General features: G+C 48.6%; 1 protein-coding gene across 1 annotated transcript; it reads left to right on the top strand.

The window, feature by feature from the left end:
- Nucleotides 1-3,526: 3,526 nt before the first annotated feature.
- Nucleotides 3,527-8,895, top strand: PNMA8C (PNMA family member 8C). Its single transcript, XM_065534660.2, has one exon. The coding sequence runs from the start codon at nucleotides 4,108-4,110 to the stop codon at nucleotides 4,720-4,722; it is 615 nt and encodes a 204-aa protein (XP_065390732.1). The 5' UTR covers nucleotides 3,527-4,107; the 3' UTR covers nucleotides 4,723-8,895.
- The last annotated feature ends 16,702 nt before the right edge of the window (nucleotides 8,896-25,597 follow it).

Genomic DNA, 25,597 nt, shown 5'->3' with positions numbered 1-25,597 from the left:
ATTAGCCGGGCATGGTGGCACATGCCTGTAATCCCAGCTACTCGGGAGGCTGAGGCAGGAGAATCGCTTGAACCTGGGAGGCAGAGGTTGCAGTGAGCCAAGATTGTGCCACTGCACTCCAGCCTGGGTAACAAGAGTGAAACTCCTTCTCAAAAAAAAAAAAAAAAAAAAAAAAAGGCTTACTTCCAAAAGACAGGAAAGAACAAATGCTGGTGGAGAAAAGGGAACCCTCATACTCTGTTGGTGGGAATGTAAATTAGTGAAACCACTATAGAGAATCATTTGGAGGTTCTTCAAAACTAAAAATTAAGCTAAAAATTGATCCTGACATCCCACTGCTGGGTATATACCCAAAAGAAAGGAAATCAGTAGATTAAGGAGATCTCTGCATTCCCATGTTCGTTGCAGCACTGTCCACGACCACCAAGATTTGGAAACAACCTGAGTGTCCATCAACAGAAGAATGGATACAGAAAATGTGGTGCTTATACACAATGGAGTACTATTCAGCCATTAAAAAGAATGAGATCCTGCCATTTGCAAAAACATGGATGGAACTGGAGGTCATTGTGTTAAGTGAAATAAGCCAGGCACAGAAAGACAAACGGCATGTTCTCATGTATTTGTGGCAATTAAAATAATCAAAATCATTGAATGAGAATGAACATGGTGGCTCACGCCTGTAATCCCAGCACTCTGGGAGGCCGAGAAGGGCGGATCACTTGAGGTCAGGAGTTCCAGACCAGCCTGGCTGACATGGTGAAACCCCGTCTCTACTAAAAATACAAAAATTAGCCAGGCATGGTGGCGCATGCCTGTAATCCCAGCTGCTAGGGAGGTTGAGGCAGGAGAATCACTTGAACCTGGGAGGCAGAGGTTGTGGTGAGCCGAGATCGCGCCATTACACTCCAGCCTGGGTGACACAGTGAGACTCCATCTCAAAACAAAACAAAACAAAACAAACAGCTGAACATATAGAGAGAAGATTACCAGAGGCTGGGAAGGGTTGTGAGGGGGATGGATGGGGGAGGTGGGGATGGTTAATGGGTACAACACACAACACAAATAGAAAGAATGAATAAGACATACTATTTGATAGCACAACAGGATGACTATTGTTAATAATAATAGTACATTTCAAAATACCTAAATGAATGTAATTGGATTGTTTATAACACAAAAGATAAGTGCTTAAGGAGATGGCAACCTCATTCTCCACAATGTGATTATTTCTTGTTGCATGCCTGTATCAAATATCTTGTATACCACATACATATATACAGCTACTATGTACCCACACAATTAAAAATTAAACATTAGGCCGGGCGCGGTGGCTCATGCCTGTAATCCCAGCACTTTGGGAGGCCGAGGCGGGCGGATCACAAGGTCAGGAGATCGAGACCACGGTGAAACCCCGTCTCTACTAAAAATACAAAAAATTAGCCGGGCGCGGTGGCGGGCGCCTGTAGTCCCAGCTACTCAGGAGGCTGAGGCAGGAGAATGGTGTAAACCCAGGAGGCGGAGCTTGCAGTGAGCCGAGATCGCACCACTGCACTCCAGCCTGGGCGACAGAGCGAGACTCCGTCTCAAAAAACAAAAAAACAAAAAAAATAAAAAAATAAAAAAATAAAAAAATAAAAATTAAACATTAAAAAATAAACTACATTCGTGATGGCAAAATAATAATAATAATATAGGGATGGCTGGATCATGTTTAAAAGTTACTGAAGCTAGGCGTGGTGGCTCGTGCCTGTAATCCCTACTCTTTGGGAGGCCCAGGTGGGAGAATTGCTTGAACTCAGGAGTTCTATACCAGCCTAGGCAACATAGAGAGACCCTTATTTACCCCCCCAAAAAAGTTACTATCCAGGGAATGCTAGGGTTGCTGGAGGAGGGGTGTATCAGAGTAATCCTATTACTTTGGGAGGCAGAGGTGAGAGGATTGCTTGAGCCTAGGATTTATAACCAGCCTGGGCAACATGGTAAGACCCCATCTCTACAAAAAAAAAATTTTTTTAAGTTAGCTGGGCGTGGTGACATATGCCTGTAGTTCCAGCTGCTCAAGAGGCTGAGCTGGGAGGATCGCTTGATCCCAGGAGTTTGAGGCTGGGCCTCTGCACTGCAGCCTAGGTGACAGAGTGAGACCCCGTCTCAAAAAAAAAAAAAAAAAAAAAAAAAAAACAAACAAAAAAAACAACTACAATTCAATAAGAAAGAGAAAACAATCCAATAGAAAAACAAGTGAAAGACTTTAGCAGACTCTTCACAAAACAGAATATCCAAATGACCAATAAATATCTGAAAATAAATTCTCAATTTCACTGGTTATCAGGAATATTCAAATGTAAAACACAAGACTTTACTCAGGAGATTACTCCGATGAGATACATACCAGAATATCCAAAGTGAAAAAGCCTGATAATATCTAGTATTGGCTAGGCATGGTGGCTCACGCCTGTAATCCCATCAGGATAATCGCTTGAACCTGGGAGGCGGAGGTTGCAATGAGCCGTGATCCGGCCACTGCACTCCAGCCTGGGCAACAAAGGGAGACTTCATCTCAAAAAAATAAAAGAATGTTTTCTCCCCTGAAGCATTTTGAGTGTAAATTGTCATATCGCTCTGAATATTATAGTGTGTGTGTCCTACAAGCAAGAACATTCCACTGTAAAGATACATTTGTTCCCTTTGATGAGTGTAATGTGGGCAGGTACTTTGAGACAATGTGATAGTTTACATTCTTCACCAAACTTTTCATTCATGTACTTACATCTACATCAACTCATAGATTCTAATTTTATTCAAGGGGTTATAATCTGTTACTTTCTTTTTTTTTTTTTTTTTTTTTTTTTTTTTTTTTTTTTTTGAGGCAGAGTCTGGCTCTGTCGCCCAGGCTGGAGTGCAGTAGCCGGATCTCAGCTCACTGCAAGCTCCGCCTCCCGGGTTTACGCCATTCTCCTGCCTCAGCCTCCCGAGTAGCTGGGACTACAGGCGCCCGCCGCCACGTCCGGCTAGTTTTTTGTATTTTTTAGTAGAGACGGGGTTTCACCGTGTTAGCCAGGATAGTCTCGATCTCCTGACCTTGTGATCCGCCCGTCTCGGCCTCCCAAAGTGCTGAGATTACAGGCTTGAGCCACCGCGCCCGGCCTACTTTGATTTTTAACGTTGATGCTGAAATTGTCCCAGGGTTGGCCATGGGAGCCTTGCAGGCTGGTTCCTGTGTCTTTCCAGGTGTTCTCATCTTTTTTTTTTTTTTTTTTTTTTTTTTTTTTTTTAAGCACTTCCTTACTTTCTGACCTCAAAGTATGCCCGGGTGCCTCTTGTACATTCGCTGTCCCCTCGCCTCTGGAATCAGCTATTATTCAAAGGAGAATCGCGGGCGCTTCTGATGCCTGGTGGCCGACCCCTCACCTCCGAATGACCCCCTCAGACTCTTGATTTCAATGCGGCCAGTCGGCCAATGGCAGAGGCGATGCTCCAGCGGTTGCCATGGAGACCGCCAGGCCGCAGAGCGGAAGGAGGCGGTGACGTCACTGCGGGAGCAAGTGCAGCGGCCACATCCTCGTCCTAGTCGGGCCACAGGGCACTGAGGGCAACCTCTGGGCCAGCGGTGAGGAACGAGCCTCCCTGCCTGCAGGGTCTCCCAACTGCACGACACTCCGTTGGCAGTTGCCCCAGGGAGATCAGCAGTCCCAGATCCGGAGAGACTGTTGGGGCCTGCGAGACCTTCGGAGGCCACGCCAAGAAAGGGGAAGCATCATCTTGAGACCCTCCTTGGTGCAGCCTTGCCCAGGACCCGGGAGCCGCGAGTCAGGTGGCAAACACCGCCTTCTGCTTCTCCAGCAGGCGTAAGTCCCTGGGAATCTTGGAGCCCACTCAGAGGGAGCCACAGAAGCCCCGACGTTGCACAGCCCTGCAGGCAGGGGCTGGGAGCATCCTTCACTGAGCTGGACGAAGGGGTCCTGGGGAGCGACTTCCGGCCCCTGAGGCCTCACTCTCTCCTAGCCTTTGGGAAGGAATCGCGGCATCCTGGATAATTTCGCGGATTCCCGAGGCAGCTCAGGTGTCCACCAGCGGGCATACTGCTGCCTCAAAGAGTTGGGCAAGATGCTGTTCGGCGTGAAGGACATTGCACTGTTGGAGCACGGGTGCAAGGCCCTGGAAGTGGACAGTTACAAGTCCCTGATGATCCTGGGGATCCCAGAGGACTGCAACCACGAGGAATTCGAAGAGATTATTCGGCTGCCCCTCAAACCTCTAGGCAAGTTCGAAGTGGCTGGGAAGGCCTATCTGGAAGAGGATAAATCCAAGGCGGCCATCATTCAGCTGACGGAGGACATCAATTACGCCGTGGTCCCCAGGGAGATCAAGGGCAAGGGCGGTGTGTGGAGAGTGGTCTACATGCCCCGGAAGCAGGACATCGAATTCCTGACCAAGCTGAACCTCTTTCTGCAGAGCGAGGGCAGGACGGTGGAGGATATGGCCCGGGTCCTGAGGCAGGAACTGTGTCCCCCAGCAACGGGCCCCAGAGAGCTGCCTGCAAGAAAGTGCTGTGTGCCTGGGCTGGGGGAGAAGCCGGAGGCTGGGGCCACCGTCCGGATGGACGCGGTGCCACCTCTGAACTCCTCCGAGAAGGAGAGCAAAGCTGGAGATGGCAAGAGGGGCAAAAGGAAGAACAAGAAAAACCGCCGGCGACATCACGCCTCAGACAAGAAGCTGTGAGGTGGTGGCATCGGGTGGGCATGGGGGGTATCTGAGGGGGTGATGACTGTGGGAGGGTAGATACCACCTGAGTAGGTTTAAGGAGTGCGAGTGAGTGTGGGTAATGCAAGGGAGGGTGAGAATGATTCTAGTGAGTAGGTAACTTTTGAGTAAGAATGGGTATCATTTGGATAGCACAGGTAACATCTGACTAGTGCGAAAGAGGTGGCTATTTTTATCTGAGTTAACTAACTTGTGGGTTACATCTGAGTGGGTGTGGCTAACATCTGGGTACCCGTGGCTCATTTATTCATCCTACAGATATTTATTGCCTACCTACTAGGTCCCAGGTACTGTTCTAGGAGTTGAGGATACGGAAGGGAGTAAACTCAATAAAAATCCCTGCCTTCATGGCACTCAGAGTAAGTGGGTAATATTTGAATTACTTGGAGACATCGGAGTGAGCATAGGTAGCATTTGAGTACATGTGGATAACAGCTGAATGATCATAAAATCTGGTTAAGTGTGAATTGCTCATTCATCCGTGTATCCATGCAACCCAACAAAATTTCCTGAGGACCTACAGTGTGCCGGGCACTGGGAATACAGAAGGGGAATAAACAGACCAAAACCTTGCCCGTAACTCTCATAGTAGCTATTTGAATAGGTGCGGGTAACATTTGGGTTACTTGAATACACATTAGTGAGTGTGGATAGCATTAGAGTGTGTGGGTAGCATCGGCGTATAATTGAAAGTAGTTGTGGGTCATATTTGAGAGTGTGCGGGTAACACCTGAGTATGTGTATGGGTATCATTTGAGTAGATGAGAGTAATTTCTAAGTGAGGAAGGGTCTCAAAGACCCACAAACATCTTCCGCCACCCGGGAGACCCCGCGGGAGCAGCCGCGCAGGCGCAGTCAGAGCCAGACCTAGCAGCGCGTCCGATCGTTTATCATGTTTGCCAGGAGACCACAGGCTGCCCCCAAGGCGCCTGCGCCCTTTGCAGAAAATGGAGGAGGGGGAAACGGTCCCGGATTCCAAGGTTTTGCAGATCTCTTACTGCAGTTGAAGAAAACCCACGCAGATCCAGGAGGAACGTGTCAGGGAGATCCCTGCTCGGGAGAAGACCGCCATCCTCCTTCGGCTGTCACCCGCGGCCTGATTCTGGGGACAGCCTCTCTTGCTGGGGGGAGGCGGGCGGCACAGACCCCTCTAGCTTTGCGCCCTCCTGGAAATCCTGTTACAGCAAAGTCTAGAGCCGTTTTCTGTGTTTCAAAAGCATGTACCTTGAATGTACCTTGGCACAAACTGGTCCGGAGTGGGCCATCCTGTCAAGCAGAAACCATGGCTGAGAGTGAGTTGCCTGCTCCCCACCTCTGAGGAACTCACTGATCTGTAAGTGGCTGTTGAAAAGCTGTCACCTTTCTCTACACGCTGAGCCTCTCTTACAGAAGTGGTCAGAAGCGGGACCCTTCCGCCCCGATTGGCTCCTGGGGTGAGGGTGTGAGTCTCCCCAAGTTAAATTCCAGAAGCTCTGGCTTGGTGGGGAGGAGTGAACTCCACTCTCTACAGAAGAGGCAAGGCTCCTGGGCAATGGTCCAAAAGGAGGTAAATAATTAAGAGGCCATTTTCAAGAGTTACCAATGAACAACGTTAACACTGAGGTGAAGAAGAATTTTAAAATTCAGGTAAAATCCAAATACATGTGAGTAGGCAGATCTTTTGCTCAGAGACAAGGGACCTGTCAATTTGCAAACTTCTGTTAGTCCAAGGATCTGCAAAGGTTTAACAGAATCTCTTTTCAAAAATGTAACTTATACACAAAGACTCAGCCTACCAAATTGTAATACCGGAGACTCCCAATGTCTTATTTATTATAATAATAATTATTATTATTATTGAGACAGTCTCGCTCTGTCACCAGGCTGGAGTGCAGAGGTGCGATCTCAGCTCACTGCAACCTCTGACTCCCTGGTTCAAGCGATTCCCCTGCCTCAGTCTCCCTAGTAGCTGGGATTACAGGCACATACCACCACGTCCAACTAATTTTGTATTTTTAGTAGAGACGGGGTTTCACCATGTTTGCCAGGATGGTCTCAATCTCCTGACCTCATGATCCGCCCGCCTCAGCCTCCCAAAGTGCTGGGATTACAGGCATGTGCCACCGTGCCCGACCAAGACTCCTAATGTCTTATTGTGGTGGACGTTAGTCATGTCTGCGACTTCCAGCATTTAACATTCTTTTTTTTGTTTTTGTTTTTCTTTTTCTCTTTTTCTTGAGACAGTCTCGCTCTGTCACCCAGGCTGGAGTGCACTGGTGTAATCTCGGCTCACTGCAACCTCCGCCTCCCAGCTTTGAGCGATTCTCCTTCGTCAGCCTCCAGAGTAGCTGGAATTACAGTTGCCTGCCACCACACCCGGCTAATTTTTGTATATTTTTTTAGAGATGGGGTTTCGCCATGTTGGTCAGGCTGGTCTCGAACTCCCGAACTCAAGTGATTTGCCTGCCTCGGCCTCCCAAAGTGCTGAGATTACAGGCATAAACCACTGTGGCTGGCCTCAACCCCCTTTCTTATTTCTGGGAAGCCACCCCTATTTCGCCCCCTTATCAAAGCCAAAAAATGGATGTTCTGTCTCTACACCCCTACCCTGGCGCCCAGGGTGCAGGTAAGAGACCCCCTCCCAAGCAGGCAGAAACTCCTATTAGATTCTTGCATTCCCAGAAAGTGCCAAGAAACAGAAGGAAATTTTAGAATTCACTTGATTGACATAACCTAAAACCTCGAAGACTGATTTTTGCCCCTTTCCCAAGCTGGCTGTCTAGCCTCAGATCACCATCCTTTTCTCTTGTGCAGTGGTTGGGATACACCTTTTCCTGCCATCTCCACACACATATGTGAACTTCTTGCAAATCCATAGTCAAGAAGTGTAGCTCTCTGTTGACTGTTTTTTTTTTTTTTTTTTTTTTTTTGGAAACGTCTTGCTTGGTTGCCCAGGTTGAAGTGCAGTGCCACAGTCTCGGCTCACTGCAACCTCCGCCTCCCTGGTTCAAGTGATTCTCCTGCCTCAGCCCCCTGAGTGGCTGTGATTACAGACATTTGCCACCACACCCAGCTAATTTTTGTATTTTTAGTAGAGATGGAGTTTCACCATGTTGTCCAGGCTGGTCTTGAACTCCTGACCTCAAGTGATCCACCCACCTCGGCTTCCCAAAGTGCTGGGATTACAGTTGTGAATCACTGTGCCCGGCTTCTCTGATGATTCTTTTTTTTTCTTTTCCTTTTTTTTTTTTTTTTTTGAGACGGAGTCTCCCTCTGTAGCCCAGGCTGGAGTGCAGTGGCGCGATCTTGGCTCACTGCAACCTCCGCTTCCCGGGTTCAAGTGATTCTCCTGCCTCAGCCTCCTGAGTAACTGGGACTACAGGCGCCCGCCACCATGCTCGGCTAATTTTTGTATTTTTAGTAGAGACGGGGTTTCACCATGTTAGCCAGGATGGTCTCGATCTCCTGACCTCATGATTTGCCCACCTTGGCCTCCCAAAGTGCTGCGATTACAGGCATGAGCCACCGTACCTGGCCTGATCTTTCTATTCCTTGTAAATGCCCGGCCTGGGTATACCCACTCGCAGAATATCGTACCACTGTGTTTGTTGTTGCATCCCAGAGTCCCAGCTTGAATAAATGCTACGAAAGCCTCCAGCATGTTTGCTGAATGCTGCTCTCCCATCAAGTCATATTCGTTGTATAATAAGGGATGGTGTGACATTTCTTACCATATTGCAGTACGAAGACTGTATTTTGTGCTTGTTGTGGATTTCAGGGGTATAACATTTATATTTGTAATATACAATGTGTGTGGTTGTTCAATGTGGCCCATGAAATCAAAATCCTACCACTTCTCTTTCAAGGTTTTCTGGACCAGTCAAAGTGTATCCTGGGACTCCAGTACAAGTTGTCATGTAAAACTGTCACCATTTGAAGCTACTTAGCTGAGTCAATATATCACTGGTAGGGCAAATCCCAAGCAAAAATTCACAGGTAAATTGAATGTGCCAGCTGTTGGAGGGCTGCATCTGGCTTCTGTAAACCCCTGATTTCAAAAAGGGGTTCAGCTAAAACTCTTCATTGTTCTTTGTGATTGAGATGCTCTTTTGTACAAATATGAACTCATAAAATAAATGTATGCTAATGAAATCACAGTCTGCCCCTTGATTTATGGGGGGGAAATTCATGTAAAATTTAAGTTGGAAAAATGATGTGGCTGCTAAAACAAGTACTGAAAACTGCTTCCATGGCCTGAAGTCTTCCAGGACTACATTTATTTTTATTTTTATTTATTTATTTATTTTTGAGACAGTCTCTCTCTGTTGTCCATGCTGGAGTGCAGTGGTGTGATCTTGGCTCACTGCAACCTCCGCCTCCCGGGTTCAAGTGATTATCCTGCCTCAGCCTCCTGAGTAGCTGGGACTACAGGCGCCCACTACCATGCCCGGCTGATGTTTTTGTTTTTAGTAGAGATGGGGTTTCGCCATGTGGACCAGACTGGTCTCGAACTACTGACCTCAAGTGATCCACCTGCCTTGGCCTCCCAATATGCTGGGATTACAGGAGTGAGCCACCGTGCCTGGCCCTGCATTATTTTGAGAAGGGCTGTTATTGATATTAATGGCCAAACAGGCACAAGACACAGCTTTCTTTTTTTTTTTTTTTGAGACAAAGTCTTGCTCTGTCGCCCAGGCTGGAGTGCAGTGGCACGATCTTGGCTCACTACAAGCTCAGCCTCCCGGGTTCACACCATTCTCCTACCTCAGCCTCTCGAGTAGCTGGGACTACAGGTGCCTGCCACCACGCCCAGCTAATTTTTTTTGGTATTTTTTAGGAGAGACAGGGTTTCACTGCGTTAGCCAGGATGGTCTCAATCTCCTGACCTCGTGATCTGCCCACCTTGGCTTCCCAAAGTGCTGGGATTACAGGCGTGAGCCACCGCGTCCGGCCAAAACATGGTTTTGTTTTATCCTACGAGCTTCTCAGATGTCAGGCCGTTTTCCAGTGGTTGGTGTGAAAGATGAAACAATTTAACCGAAATAAAAACAGTAACGGCTATCTTGTGTTCCAGGCACTATGCCACATTCCTTCATATCATTAGCCCATCATACCCTGCCAACCCTGTGAGGTATGGCCCTATAGGTCCACAATCTCTTATAAAAACCCTCAGCCAGATGTGGTTTCAGGGGTATATGTGGTTCCGAATTCAGAGTTTTGGATTTTAGAAAAATGATACCTTATATTGTAGAATTTAGTATCAATATAGAGGGATGCGGGAAGCCCTTATAATCCCATCAATACTTCTGTAGTGGGCTGGGTGCAGTGGTTCACACCTGTGATCCCAGTACTTTGGGAGGCCAAGGTGGGAGAATTGCTTGAGGCTAGGAGTTCAAAACCAGCCTGGGCAACACAGCAAGACCCCCATCTCTACAAAAACTAAAACAAAACAAAACAAAACAAAACAAATTAGGCATGGTGGCATGCACCTGTAGTCCCAGCTACACTGGAGGTTGAGGTGGAGGGATCACTTGAGGCCAGGAGGTCAAGGCTGCAGTGAACTGTGATTGCACCACTGCACTCCAGCCTGGACAACAGAGTGAGACCCCCCTACATCTCAGAAAAACAACAACAACAACAACAACAACAGATAAGAGATTAGATGATCAACCTGTACTATTATTAAGATCATCATTTCATTCTGTGGATGAAGAAAGTAAAGCTCAGAGAGGCTAGGTAACTTGTCTAAGGCTACAGAGCAAAGCACAACAGGAATTGAAAATAGGCCTCTGACCACATCCTGTGCTCCTAACACTGATGGGGGTCTCTCTCGGGCTGGGAGGCCCCAGCTGATATCGGAGTCATAGAGCATGGTGTCTCTGGTAATGGCTGGGCGGAGATTCTTCAGGATACCTTGGGAAACGAGCCAGAGGTGGGTGGCACTCTGAGGGCCCGTCTGAAACTGCAGTGAACGCTCTGGTTTTAAGTGGGGGCTTAGAGCAGAGAATAATCTTCGCGCTTATTGAATACTTCATATGTACCAGGCACTATTCTAAGCATTTTACACAGAGCTACACAATTTAAACAGAGCCAGGATGTGAACCGGGCTTGAGTCTGCAAACAGCTAGACCACACTGCCTTTTCTCTTCCTTTCCTTTCCTTTTTCCTTTCCTTTCCTCTTTCCTTTCCTCTTTCCTTTCCTTTACCTTCCCTTCCTTTCCCCTCCCCTCCCCTCCTCTCCCCTGCCCTCCCCTCCCCTTCCCTTCCCTTCCTTTCCTTTCCTTTTAGATGGAGACTCGCTTTGTGGCCCAGGCTGTAGTGCCATGGCGTGATCTTGGCTCACTGCAACCTCCACTTCCCAGGTTCAAGTGATTCTCCTGCCTCAGCCTCCCAAGTAGCTGGGACTACAGGCGCGTGCCACCATGCCTGGCTAAGTTTTCATTTTTTTTTTTTTTTTTTTTTTTCAGTAGAGATGGGGTTTCACCTTGTTAGCCAGAATGGTCTCCATCTCCTGACCTCGTGATCCGCCCGCCTTGGCCTCCAAAAGTGCTGGGATTACAGGCGTGAGCCACCACACCCGGCCCACACTGCCTTTTCTAATTTCTTGAGCATTTACCATCCCCGGGCTCTGTGCTAATACCTCTCATGGTCTCATGAACTGCTCACAACCTCTCCATGGGGTTAAGTCTCATTACAACTGCCATTTGCCAGAGAAGGAAACCAAGGCTCAGAGAGGTGAAGAAACTCACCCAAAGTCACACAACCACAGAGTGATAGAACCAGAATTTGAACCCAGGCAGCCTAGCTCCAGAGCCCACATGCTCCACCACATGGAGGGCTAGCAGGGCACACAGATGAATGGGGCCTTGGTGAATCCAGGGAGACAGCACCCTGGCGCCTCCTCCCAGCAGTCCTTGGTGAGAAACAGGGATTCTGAAGGCAGGCTCAGAGTCTCTGAGTGACCAACACATAACATGTGATTCCGGCCGGGAACGGTGGCTCACGCCTGTAATCCCAGCACTTTTGGAGGCTGAGGCAGGTGGATCACTTGAGGCTAGGAGCTTGAGACTAGCCTGGCCAACATGGTGAAATCCTGTCTCAACTAAAAATACAAAAATCCGCCAGGTGTGGTTGTGCGCACCTGTAATCCCAGTTACTTGGGAGGCTGAGGCAGGAGAATCGCCACTGCACTCCAGCCTGGGCGACAGAGCAAGACTCCATCTTAATAATAATAATAATATGTGATTCCCATGAAGCCTGGGGCTGGTGATTCTCCACGTGTCTCCAAGATTCTTTCTCTGCACTTCCCCAGCCTGCTCTGTGAGCTTGGGGTGGGAGGGCTGACTCTGTGGACTGCATTACCCAAGTTCCTTTGCACTATGATTTCCAGCTGGGATCATCTCTCGGGGACCAGGAATCAGGGGATGGAAGGAGAAAGAGGTTGAGTTACTTCTTCCTTGCTCCCGCCTGCTGGGCTCCCAGCCCTTGAGGTTGCATCCATATCACAGCTCTCTCTCTTGGGTCCTCCTGCCTGGAGGTGCTCCCACACCTCCCTCAGTATGTCCCCTCCTTCCAGTCTTTTGAAAATCCCAGCTGGGGCTGGGTGCAGTGGCTCATGCCTGTAATCCCAGCATTTTGGGAGGCTAAGACGGGCAGATCACCTGAGGTCAGGAGTTCAAGACCAGCCTGGCCAACATGGTGAAACCACATCTTTACTAAAAATACAAAAATTAGTGGGGCGTGGTGGTGCACACCTGTAATCCCAGCTACTCAGGAGGCTGAGGTGGGAGAATAGCTTGAACCTGGGAGGCAGAGGTTCCAGTGAGCCAAGATCATGCTACTGTACTCCAGCCTGGGCAACAGAGTGAGACTCTGTCTCAAAAAGGAAAAAAAAAAAAATCCCAGCTGCATGTGCCCTCTGGTGCTTACGGGGCAGGAAGTTGGGAGGGCAGATAAGGGGTGGGCATATGTGCCTAGGTGGGCACAGAGCACACGACTCTGCACCTGCTGTTCCGTCTGACTTTCAGTCGCCCTTCAGGCTTTCCACCCCCTCCCTCCAGGAAACCTTCCTGGACCCCTCAGACTGGATTAGGTGTCCCCATTTTTTTTTTTTTTTTTTTGAGACAGAGTTTTGTTCTTGTTGCCCAAGCTAGAGTTCAATGGCGTGATCTTAGCTCACGGCAACCTCTGCCTCCCAGGTTCAAGCAATTCTTCTGCTTCGGCCTCCAGAGTAGCTGGGATTACAGGCATGCACCACCATGCCCAGCTAATTTTGTATTTCTAGTAGAGACAGGGTTTTACCATGTTGGTAAAATAGGCTTCTCTAGGTGCCCCTATTTTATCCTCTCATAGCTCCCTGTATTTTTCCAGCTTGGTAAACCTCTCAATGCTGATTAATCTTATTTGCATAAATCTTTGATGCCACTCTTCCCTGCAAGACTGTGAGCTCCCAGAGGGCAGAACTGGGTCTGTCCCCTTATCCCCAGGGCCCAGCACTGTACCTGGCACATCGCAGGTGCTCAAGAAATATGTGGGATTGTTTTAATACAGGTTTTATTATGATTTAGGTATGGTAAGGCCAAGAGGTCAGATAACTACTGTTGAAAACATGTTTGTTACTCACAGATCCCAAGAGGAAGAGGCCACACTATGACGTGTTACCGGAAACGGGTCCTGATCCAGACCCCAGGCAAGGGTTCTTGAATCTCGTGCAAGAAAGAATTCAGGACAAGTTTATAAAGTGAAAGCAAGTTTATTAAGAAAGTAGGCCGGGCATAGTGGCTCACGCCTTTAATCCCAGCACTTTGGGAGGCCAAGGTGGGCAGATCACCAGAGGTCGAGAGTTCGAGACCAGCCTGGCCAACATGGCGAAACCACGTCTCTACTAAAAATACAAAAATTAGCAGGGTGTGGTGTCAGGCACCTGTAATCCCAGCTACTAGGGAGGCTGAGACAGGAGAATCGCTTGAACCTGGGAGGCAGAGGTTGCAGTGAGCTGAGATCGTGCCATTGCACTCCAACCTGGGCAACAAGAACGAAGCTATGTCTCAGAAAAAAAAACAAAAAAGAAAGAAAGTAGAGGAAAAAAAGAATGGCTGCTCCACAGACAGAGTAGCCCCGAGGGCTGCTGTTTACCCATTTTTACGGTTATTTCTTGATGATATTCTTTTTTTTTTTTTTTTTTTGAGACGGAGTCTCGCTCTGTAGCCCAGGCTAGAGTGCAGTGGCCGGATCTCAGCTCACTGCAAGCTCCACCTCCCGGGTTCACGCCATTCTCCGGCCTCAGCCTCCCGAGTAGCTGGGACTACAGGCGCCCGCCACCTCGCCCGGCTAGTTTTTTGTATTTCTTAGTAGAGACGGGGTTTCACCGTGTTAGCCAGGATGGTCTCGATCTCCTGACCTCGTGATCCACCCGTCTCGGCCTCCCAAAGTGCTGGGATTACAGGCTTGAGCCACCGCGCCCGGCCGGTTATTTCTTGATGATATTCTAAACAAGGGGTGGATTATTCATGCCTCCATTTTTTAGACCATATAGGGTAACTTCCTGATGTTGCCATGGCATTTGCAAACTGTCATGGAGCTAGCTGGTGGGAGTGTAGCAGTGAGGACGACCAGAGGTCACTCTCGTCGCCATCTTGGTTTTGGTGGGTTTTGGCCGGCTTTCTTTACTGCAATCCGTTTCATCAGCAAGGTCTTTATGACCTGTATCTTGTGCTGACCTCCTCTCTCATCCAGTGACTTAGAATGCCTTCACCTTCTGAGAATGCAGTCCGGTAGGTTTCAGTCTCCTTTTACCCAGACCCTATTCAAGATGGTGTTGCTGTGGTTTAAATGCCTCTGACAGATGGAGGAGGTTCACAGGGAAGCCCTGGGCTTGGAGGCAGAGGGAGCGGGGAACCAAATGAGGGTCTTTTTTTTTTTTTTTTTTTTGAGTCAGTTTCGCCCTTGTTGTCCAGGCTGGAGTGCAATGGCTCGATCTCGACTCACCGCAACCTCCACAACCTCTGCCTCCCAGGTTCAAGCGATTCTCCTGCCTCAGCCTCTCAATTAGCTGGGATTACAGGCATGCGCCATCATGCCCAGCAAATTTTGTTTGTTTTGTTTTTGTTTTTGTTTTTTTTTTGAGACAGAGTTTCGCTCTTGTCGCCCAGACCGGAGTGCAATGGCATGATCTCAGCTCACTGCAACCTCTGTCTCCCAGGCTCAAGCGATTCTCCTGCCTCAGCCTCCCAAGTAGCTGGGATTACAGGCACCCGCCACCACGCCTGGCTAATTTTTTTTTTTTTTTTTTTTTGGTATTTTTAGTAGAAATGGGGTTTCACCATGTTGGCTAGGCTGGTCTTGAACCCCTGACCTCAGGTGATCCACCTGCCTCAGCCTCCCAAAGTGCTGGGATTACAGGTGTGAGCCACTGCGCCCGGCCCAAATTTTGTATTTTTAGTAGAGACAGGGCTTCTCCATGTTGGTCAGGCTGGTCTCGAACTCCCGACCTCAGGTGATCCACCCTCCTTGGTCTCCCTAAGTGCTGGGATTACAGGCATGAGCCACTGCACCTGGCCTCAAATGAGAGTCTTAAGTGGTTTTTGCAGGAAGGATGGGTGAGGTAAAGTAAGCAGGGTTAGCACTTTCAGTGGGATGTGGGCCATAGGGGCTGTCTCTGGTTGTCTAGAACCTGTCCCTGGGGCGACTGGGGCAGGTGAATGGTGACCCAGAATATGAAAGCCCAATAAAGGAGGCAGTTGGGGGCGTGGGCTCTGGATTGGTGGTTTTGCTTTTGAAGAGCTTGTTCAAGGACAAGTTGTTTACTAAGTCTAGGAATTGGCTGGCCCTGGGAGGAGCAGTCCCTCTGGGGTCGTCATGGCCCCAGATGTTAAAACATCAGGCGCAGAAAATACAAGACATGGTCATACAGTGATAAATACAGCCTGTGGATAAATATCTAGGGAGCCAACAGTGGAATTGCACATGAAATTCCTCTCATCAGCTTGCTCACTGGGCAACCTGCTAATTAAGGCAACAGATGCCTCTGTCTTGTGTGTGAAGGTTTGGAGGCAAAGAGTCGTGTGGGACATGTGGCCTGGGTTCAAGTCCTAACTCTTTTTGTTTGTTTGTTTGTTTTTTGAGACAGAGTCTCCCTCTGTTGCCTAGGCTGGAGTGCAATGGTGCCATCTCGGCTCACTGCAACCTCCACCTCCTCCCAGGTTCAAGTGATTCTCCTGCCTCAGCCTCCCAAGTAGCTGGGATTACAGGTGCCTGCCACCATGCCTGGCTAATTTTTGTATTTTTAGTAGAGGCGGGGTTTCACCATATTGGCCAGGCTGGTCTCGAACCCCCGACCTCAAATGATCCACCCACCTTGGCCTCCCAAAGTGCTGGGATTACAGGCGTGGGCCACTGCGCCCGACCCAAGTCCTAACTCTTTCACTTCCTGGGGCATGAGCCTGGGCAAACCACTTCATGTTTTTATACCTCAGGTATCTTATCTCTAAAATGGAGATAGCAGTAACCTATTTCACAAAATCTGAGGGAGAAGTAAATATATACAAGCAACTTAGCAAAGAGGAAGGAAGCTGTTAAATGTTGGTCCCTGCAATCCTGGGTCCAGTGATAATTTGTTTTGTGTTGACATAGAACATGTTAGCCTGTTTTTTGTTTTTCATTTTTTTAGCTTTGCAGTGAGCTAGCCTGGTTTTATAAAGACGTGCCCAGCTTCCTCAAGAGAGGGGTCCGTTGTCCATGTGCTAATAAAAAGTTGTTTTGGAGTCTCAGACACCAAAGGCAAACTGGTGACTACTCCAAGGTACTGCCCCTCAGGAGACAGAACCCGACTGTGTCCCAGCATCAACAGGGGACGTGACAGAGAAGACATCAAAAGCTTTGGAGTTGCACAGGCAGACCTGGGTTCAAATCTTGGCTCTGTTACTAACTAGCTGTGTGACTTCAGGGAGGTGACTTTACCTCTCTAGGCCTCAGTTTCTTCATATGCAAGGTGGAGCCAATACTACCCCTGCCATAGGAATCTTTGCAGCAGAGAGTGTCCATCTTGCATTGAAAACATTGGCTTGGCTAGGCACGGTAGCTCAGGCCTGGAATTCCAGCACTTTGGGAGTCTGAGGTGGGTGGATCACTTGAGGTTAGTAATTCGAGATGAGTCTGGGCAACGTGGTGAAACCACATCTCTATTTAAAGTATACAAAAATTAGCCGGGCACGGTGGCGCACGTCTGTAGTCCCAGCTATTTGGGAGGCTGAGGCAGAAGGATTGCTTGAACCTGGGAGGCAGAGGCTGCCATGCCACTGGGAGGCAGATCATGCCACTGCTCTGCAGCCTGGGCGACGGAGCAACACTCCATCTCAGAAAACAAAAACAAAAACTCAGGGTTGGCAGACGTGGTGGCTCATACCTGGAGTCCCAGCACTTTGGAAAGGTGAGGTGGGAGGATCACTTGAACCCAAGAGTTCAAGACCAGCCTGGGCCACATAGTGAGATCTTGTCTTTATAAAAAATCAAAAAATGAGGCGGGAGGCTCGGTTGAGTTCAGGAGGTCAAAGCTGCAATGAGCCACGATCGTGCCACTGCACTCCTGCCTGGTGACAGAGAGCCCGCCTCAGAGTAAAAATGAGAAAAAAAAAAAAAGAAAAAGAAAAAAAAAACATAGGCTCTGGGATATTTATAGCAGCTTTATTTCTAAGAACCAAAAACTAGAAACAACTCGATGGCTGAAGACAGGTGAATGAATAAGCAAACTGCAGTGTGTTCATGCAATAGAATATGACACAGCAACAAAAAGGAATGCACTGGGCAGGCGCAGTCACCCTCCCAGCACTTTGGGAGGCTGGGGAGGGTAGATCATGAGGTCAAGAGATCGAGACCATCCTGGCCAACATGGTGAAACCCCATCTCTATTAAAAATACAAAAACTAGCTGGGGGTGGTGGTGCGCACCTGTAGTCCCAGCTACTCGGGAAGCTGAGGCAGGAGAATCGCTTGAACCCAGGAGGCAGAGGTTGCAGTGAGCCGAGATCATGCCACTGCACTCCAGCTTGGTGACAAAGTAAGACTCTGTCTCAAAAAAAAAAAAAAAAAAAAAGGAATGAACCTCAGATGCACACAGCAACATCAGTGAACCTCAGAACCGTTATGTGGAGTAAAAGAAGTCAGACCAAAAAGGAGACACACTATACACTTCCTTTTATATAAAACTAAAACACAAACAAACAAAAAACACTATAGGGACAGAAATCAGAGCAGTGGCCGGGTGCAGTGGCTCACGCCTGTAACCCCAGCACTTTGGGAGGCTGAGGTGGGTGGATCACTTGAGGTCAGGGATTCGAAACCAGCCCGGCCAACACGGTGCAAGTTTGTCTCTACTAAAAATACAAAAATTAGCTGCGCATGATAGTGCATGCCTGTAATCTCAGCTACTCCAGAGGCTGAGGCAGAATTACTTGAACCCCGGAGGTGGAGGTTGCAGTGAGCCGAGATGGAGCCACTGCACCCTAGCCCGGGTGACAGAGCAAGACTCGGTCTCAAAATCAATCAATCAATCAATAAAATAAAAACACCACTTCCAAGGTGTCCGTCACCCATATGTAATTCCCGGGGCGCAGGACACTGTACAAGAATTCTTTCGCTTCAGGGATAATTATTCCTGAGAGACAAGGTCACAGAATAAAATTAGCATGTTTTAATTTGGAATTGCCTTCATTAGAGTCACGGGAATTGTGGCCACACAGTTAGCTCTGTATTCATTTTCTGTGGCTGCTGTGACACAGTACCATATATTAGATGGCTTAAAACATCAGAAATGTATTCCTTCATGGTTCTGGAGGGCAGAAATCCAAAATCAAGGTGTTGGCAAGGCTGAGCTCCTTGCAGAGGCTCCAGGAGAGGAAACTGCTTGCGTCTTCAAGCTTCTGGTGGTTCTAGGAGTTCCTCGGCTGTTGACTGCATCCCTCCAGCCTCTGCCAACAGGGTCATATCCACATCACCTCCTCCACTCTGAATGGCTTTGCCTCTGTGTTATCTTCCTTGACCTCCTTTTTCTTTCTTTCTTTCTTTTTTTTTTCTTTTTCTATTTTTTTTTTTTTTTTTTTTTTTTTTTGAGACGGAGTCTCACTCTGTCACCCAGGCTGGAGTGCAGTGGCGCGATCTCGGCTCACTGCAACCTCCACCTCCCGAGTTCACGCCATTCTCCTGCCTCAGCCTCCCGAGTAGCTGGGACTACAGGCGCCCGCCACCACGCCCGGCTAATTTTTTGTATTTTTAGTAGAGATGGGTTTTCGCCATGTTAGCCAGGATGGTCTCGCTCTCCTGACCTCGTGATCCGCCTGCCTCGGCCTCCCAAAGTGCTGGGATTACAGGTGTGAGCCACGGCGCCCGGCCCTTGGCCTCCTTTTTCTAAACTTTTTTGGGATAGGGTCTCATTCTGCCACCCAGGCTGCGGTGTAGTGGTGCGATCATGGCTCACTGCAGCCTGGACATCCTATGCTCAGATGTTCCTCCCACCTCAGCCTCCTGAGTAGTTGGTACTACAGGCGTGCACCACCACATCCAGCTAATTTTTTGTATTATTTTTGTAGAGATGGGGTTTTGCTGTGTTGCCCAGGCTGGTCTTGAACTCCTGGGCTCAAGCGATGATGCACCTCACCGAGTGTGGAGATTGGGGCCAGGCACGGTGGCTTCCATCTGTAATGCCAGCACTTTGGGAGGCTGAGGCAGGAGGATCGCTTGAGCCCAGGAGTTTGAGATCAGCCTGGAAAACATGGCGAAACTCCATCTTTACAAAAAAATTAGCTGGGTGTGGTGACATGTGCCTGTAGTCCCAGCTACTTGGGAGGCTGAGATGGAGGTTAGCTTGAGCCCAGGAGGTTGAGACTGAAGTGAGCAGAAATCGTATCACTGCACTCCAGCCTGGGTAACAGAGCAAGACCCTGTCTCAAAACAAACAAATAAACAAACAAACAAAAAGTGTGTGGAGACTGGAATCTAATAAACCTGAGTGATTCAAAGCTTGGCTCTGCCACTATCTAACTGCGTGACTTTCTTTGGACTCAGTTTTTTTTTTTTTAATCTGAAAAATGAGAGTAACACTTGCTTAGGGAAGGGTTCTAAGGACCAAATGAGAAAGTGCACAGGGCCAAGGATAAAGTAGGTGCTCTGTAAAAATGAATTATTATCAGTATCACATTCCTGGCTTGAAGGAATAAAGATGGAAGCTGTCGTAACAAAAGAAAACAGACTGGCAAACACTGACACAGGACATTAAGCAAAAACACATTTTTATAGTCATAGATCTAGTGCAATTCCCAGCATTCATTCAGTTAATAAATATTTGTAGCTCCTACTTGGAGTGTTCTAGATCTGAGACTTCAGCAGTGAACAAACCAGACTCATATCCCAGACCTAATGAGATAGTATTCTAATAGGGTGAAACAATAAATAAGAACATACAAATAGACCCAGCGTGGTGCCTCTTGCCTGTAATCCCAGCACTTTGAGACCCAGAGGCAGGAGCATCTGTTGAGGCCAGGAGTTCAAGACCAGACTGGGCAACATAATGAGAATACCTCTCTATAATTTTTTTTTTTTTAAATAGCCAGGCATGGTGGCACACACCTGTAGCCCCAGACACTCAGAAGGCGGAGGTGGGAGGATTGCTTGAGCCCAGGAGTTCGAGGTTACAGTGAGCCATGATCATGCCACTGTACTCCAGCCTGGGTGACAGAGTGAGACCCTGTCTCAAAGAAAAAAAAAAACAAAGTGGTAAGTGCTGTGACGAAAACAATTTAGGATGATGGGGAAAATAAATCTCTGTGAGGTAAATTCTAAAATTAACATAAAAACAAACAAAAAGCAGGGTGCAGTGGCTCACACCTGTAATCCCAACACTTTGGGAGGCCAAGGCAGGTGGATCACCTGAGGTTGGGAGTTCGAGACCACCCTGACCAACATGGAGAAATCCTGTCTCTACCAAAAATACAAAATTAGCTAGGTGGGGTGGCCTCTAATCCCAGCTGCTCTGGAGGCTGAGGCAGGAGAATCACTTGAACCTGGGAGGCGGAGGTTGCGGTGAGCCGGAGATCACGCCATTGCACTCCAGCCTAGGCAACAAGAGTGAAACTCCATCTCAAAAAAATAAATTAAATTACATTAACACATACACTAATGCAAGCATTTTTTTCTCTGGAAAAATACAGAGATGTTTAACCGGTTACTTTTTGGGGTGAGGCTGGAAGGTGGGGGGTGGGGAGAAGAATTCACTTTTGAAAAAAATTTACCTTTCTGTAACTTTTGCTTTTTCTGACCGTGTATCTCCCCTTTTTTTTTTTTTTTTTTTTGAGACAGGGTCTTACTCTGTTGCCCAAGCTGGAGTACAGTGGCACTATCTCAGCTCACCGCAACCTGTGCCTCCCTGGTTCAAGCGATTCTCCTGCGTCAGCCTCCCTAGTAGCTGACATTAGGGGCGCCCGCCATCGTGCCCAGCTAATTTTTGTACATTTAGTAGAGATGGCGGGTTTCATCATGTTGGCCAGGCTTGTCTCGAATTCTTGACTTCAGGCGATTGCCTGCCTAGGCCTCCCAAAGTGCTTGGATTACAAGCTTGAGCCACCGCCCCTGGCCTGTGTGTCTCTCTTTTTTTTTTTTAATGGCAACAAAATGTAGCTGGGTAGAGGGATTTCAGCCGTGTTTTCTCTTCCCCATTTTTTTTCCAATTTTCCATTTCTTTTAAATAAATGCAAAAGTGAGGCTACAATTCTCGTTTTTATTCTTTTATTCTGTGATGACTGGAGAAGGGTCTCACCTGCCAGAGATCTGTGCAATTAAAAAAAACCCACAGCTGAACCGCTCAGGGTCTGGCAATTTTTTTTTTTTTTTTTTTTGAAAGGGAGTCTCGCTCTGTTGCCCAGGCTGGCCTGCAGATGGGCGATCTCCGCTCCCTGCAGCCCTGACCTCCCCGGCTCAAGTGACAGGCCCACCTCAGTCTCCCGAGTAGCTCGGACCACAGGCGCACAACATCATATCCGGCTATTTTTTTTTCTTTTCTTTTTGAGATGGAGTCTTGCTCGTGGCCTAGGCTGGAGTACAGTGGCGCGATCTCAGCTCACTGCAAGCTCCGCCTCCTAGGTTCATGCCATTCTCCTGTCTCAGCCTCCGGAGTAGCTGGGACTACAGGCGTATCCGGCTAATTTTTAAATTTTTTGTAGAGATCGGAGTCTCGCTATGTTGGCCAGGCTGGTCTCCAATTCCTGGGCTCAAGCGATCCTCCTGCCTTGGCCTCCCAAAGTGCTGGGATTACAGGTGTGAGTCACCGCCCCCGGCAGGGGGTTGACAATTTTTACAAAAATGTGGAACATTTGGGATTTTCATGTCTAAGATTATCCTCCTTGCGTATCTCCCTGCTCCCCCACCAAATAAAAAAAAAAAAAAGAAAAACAAACAAAACGAAAGCCCTTTTATGACTACAAAACCCAAACGTCTCATCTGAGAGGTCACCACTTGGAAGGCACTGTCATGAGCTCTCAGACTTGCGATTCTTTAACCAGCATTCCTGAAACCTAGGTGTCCTTAGGATTTTTCATTTTTTGGTTTCTACAAACAGCTTTTCAGGGAAGCTGGCTTTGGGGACGAGGCCTAAGGGAGGCACCAGAGGCAGAAAAGAGGGGCTCCTGCCGTCCTCCGTGGGGTCCCCACCCCCACCATCTCCCTGCAGCCTCCGCCTCCGCTTCCATCCCACCCGCTTAGCTTTGACCCGCTCGGAGGAGCGCGTCCCATGGTTGCCATGGAGACCGCCGGACTGCGGAGGCCACAAACTGCAAGAGGGAGGGGCGGGGCGGGGCCGTGGGAGGCCCGGGGGCTGAGCGCGGCGGCTGGGACCCAGCCAGGGAGAAAGAGGAGAAAAATCTAGCGAAGCCCAACGACCTGGCTCTGCAAGAGAAAAACAACCTGAATAAGCCAGTAATTCTGAACAGGCCGCTCGCTGAGACCTTAACTTCCCCTAAGCCCCACGTATCTTTTCTTACCCTCTCGCCCGTCTCTTTTTCCTCCGTTCCCTCTTTAAAAATTTGCCTGGCTCCTTTACGAGTTAAATAAGATAACGTTTATTTATTTATTTATTATTTATGTATTTACTTATTTGAGACGGAGTCTTGCTCTGTCTCAAGCTTGGAGTGCAGTGGCGCGATCTTGTCTCACTGCAACCTCCGCCTACTGGGTTCAACCAATTCTCGTTCTTCAGCCTCCCCAGCTGGGATTACAGGCAGGTGCCACCACGCCCGGCTAATTTTTGTATTTTGTTTGTTTCGTTTTGTTTTGTTTTTTGTTTGGTTTTTGAGACGGAGTTTCTCTCTTGTTGCCCAGGCTTGAGTGCAATGGCACAGTGTCAGCTCACTACAACCTCTGCCTCCCAGGTTCAAGCGATTCTCCTGCCTGAGCCTCCCGAGTAGCTGGGATTACAGGCATGCGCCACCATGCCAGGCTAATTTTGTATTGTTAGTAGAGGCGGGGTTTAACCATGTTGGCCAGGCTGGTCTCGAACTCCTGACCTCACGTGATCCACCCGCCTCAGCTTCCCAAAATGCTGGGATTACAGGCGTGAGCCACCGTGCCCGGCATTTTTAAATTTTTTTAGTAGAGATGGAGTTTTGCCATGTTGGCCAGGCTGGTCTCAAACTCCTGACCTCAGGTGATCCACCGGCCTCAGCCTCCCAAACTGCTGGGATTAAAGGCGTGAGCCATGGCGCCCAGCCTGAGATGGAGAATTTTCAAAAGAGTAGAGACAGATGGGACCTAAGTTTTTAAAAGATGCCCCCAGCTTCTGGGTGGGGCCTGGATTGCAAGCAGTGATGGGGAGGCAGGGAGCCCAGTCAGGGGGATTTGTACACATCCAGGCAAGACAGCCTGCAAGTATTATGGCTGTTAAGGGGTTAAATGGTTCAACGCATTTAGGAGAATGAGATTAGCTGTGTCTTTAGCGTCTGCTACTGTTTATGCTAGTGCCCAAGATCTGGTTCTAATATTAGATCCACCACTCGGAGCTGTGCAACTTCAGACCGGCCTCAGTTTCCCCATCTGTAAAAAGATGATTGATGGCACTGGCCTTATTACCATGTACCTCTCAGAATTCCTAACAAGGAGGCCTATTCAGCATATCTCTTGATGCCTGGTTCCAAAGATGTGGACCAATGCTAGTCGCAAGTACTGTAGCAGGAGGAGCTTCCGACAAAACCCCTCAAACACCGGGTTAAGGAAGGATTTGGCTTTATTCCGACGGGAGCTTCAGCAGACTCGCCTCTCCACTGCCGGGAGCTTCGGTAGACTCGCGTCTCAAGAACCGAGCCTACTAGCATTGGTCCACATCTTGACTGTGTGTGTGTGTGTGTTTTTTTGTTTGTTTGTTTGTTTGTTTTTTACATGGAGTCTCGCTCTGTTGCCCAGGCTGGAGTGCAGTAGTGCGATCTCGGCTCACTGCAACCTCGGCCTCCCGGGTTCAAGAGATTCTCCTGCCTCAGCTTCCAGAGTAGCTGGGACTACAGGCACATACCACCACACCTGGCTAATTTTTTTGTATTTTTAGTAGAGACGGGGTTTCACCACGTTAGCCAGGATGGTCTTGATCTCCTGACCTCGGAATCCGCCTGCCTTGGCCTCCCAAAGTGCTGGGATTACAGGCGTGAGCCACCATGCCCGGCCATCTTGACTCTTTGGTGGGCACAAAAGGCAGACTATTCTGGATTCAAATCCAAACTCAACCACTCCCCCTGGCTGTGACCTTGAAAGAGTGGTTTTATGTCCTTGGGCATCAGTTTCTTCAGCTGTCTAATGGGAGTTGTACTCATGCTACCAGTCTCCTGCTATAGCAAGGATTTCCTGAGTTCATTCATAGAAAGCACTGGGAATGGTGCCTACTACACAAGAAGCGCCTCATAAACCGTGCCTATCCTTAGCCATCTCATTCTTTTTTCAAAGTTGCAAAATATTTCACTGTAAGATACTACCATAAAATAGAGGCAGTATCTACTCATGAACTTTTAGGCTTTTTTGTTGTTGTTTATTTGTGGGGTTTTTTTGGTTTTGTTTTTTGTTTTTTTTTTTTTTTTTTTTTTTTTTTTGTTTTTGTTTTTTTGAGACAGAGTCTCCCTCTGTTGCCCAGGCTGGAGTGCAGTGGCGCCATCTCTGCAACCTCCACCTCCCGGGTTCATGCCATTCTCCTGCCTCAGCCTCCCGTGTAGCTGGGACTACACACGCACACCACCACACCCGGCTAATTTTTGTATTTTTTGTAGAGACGAGGGTTTCACCATGTTGGCCAGGCTGGTCTCGAACTCCTGGCCTCCAAGTGTTCCACCCGCCTAGGCCTCCCAAAGTGCTGGGATTACAGGCATGAGCCACCGCGCCTGGCTATGAACATTCAGGTTTATTCATCCACTCAAAAATATGTAGAGCCCTGACCTCCTGCCAAGCGTCACAGGGGGACTGTTGCAATAAGATCCCGGTACCCATTTCTCTACCCACGCGTCTGGGTGTACGGGTACGGATAGTCGCGTGAATTTAAAATGCTAATCTATGGTGCCAGTGGCTCTCAAAAGGTAGAATCCACTGGCACACCCACCTCCAGGACTTGGCTGGAAACTTGTACATTTCGGATGGCAGGTTTGGGAACCGCTGCCTTTCAGCAAAGGTGCTGACGTGGGCCACCGCCGCTTCGCTGGGAAGCAATGGGCCCAGCTAGGCCCCAGGCGCGGCCACACCCCTGTGGGGGAGGGGAAGGAGGCTGCCCCGAAGAGAGTGGACAGCCCCCCTGTCAGTCTTCCAGAGTCTGGGAGTGTAAGATGAGACGGGGGAAGGTGGGCCTC

The sequence above is a fragment of the Macaca fascicularis genome, chromosome 19 (genome assembly GCF_037993035.2).
Source record: "Macaca fascicularis isolate 582-1 chromosome 19, T2T-MFA8v1.1".
NCBI lineage: Eukaryota > Metazoa > Chordata > Mammalia > Primates > Cercopithecidae > Macaca > Macaca fascicularis.
Note: the sequence above shows the minus strand (reverse complement) of the source record. Positions and strands in the feature narration are given on the sequence as shown.

Excerpts from the sequence above, each read along its gene's own strand:
- PNMA8C (XM_065534660.2), top strand. The coding sequence starts at position 4,108 with ATGCTGTTCGGCGTGAAGGACATTGCACTGTTGGAGCACGGGTGCAAG.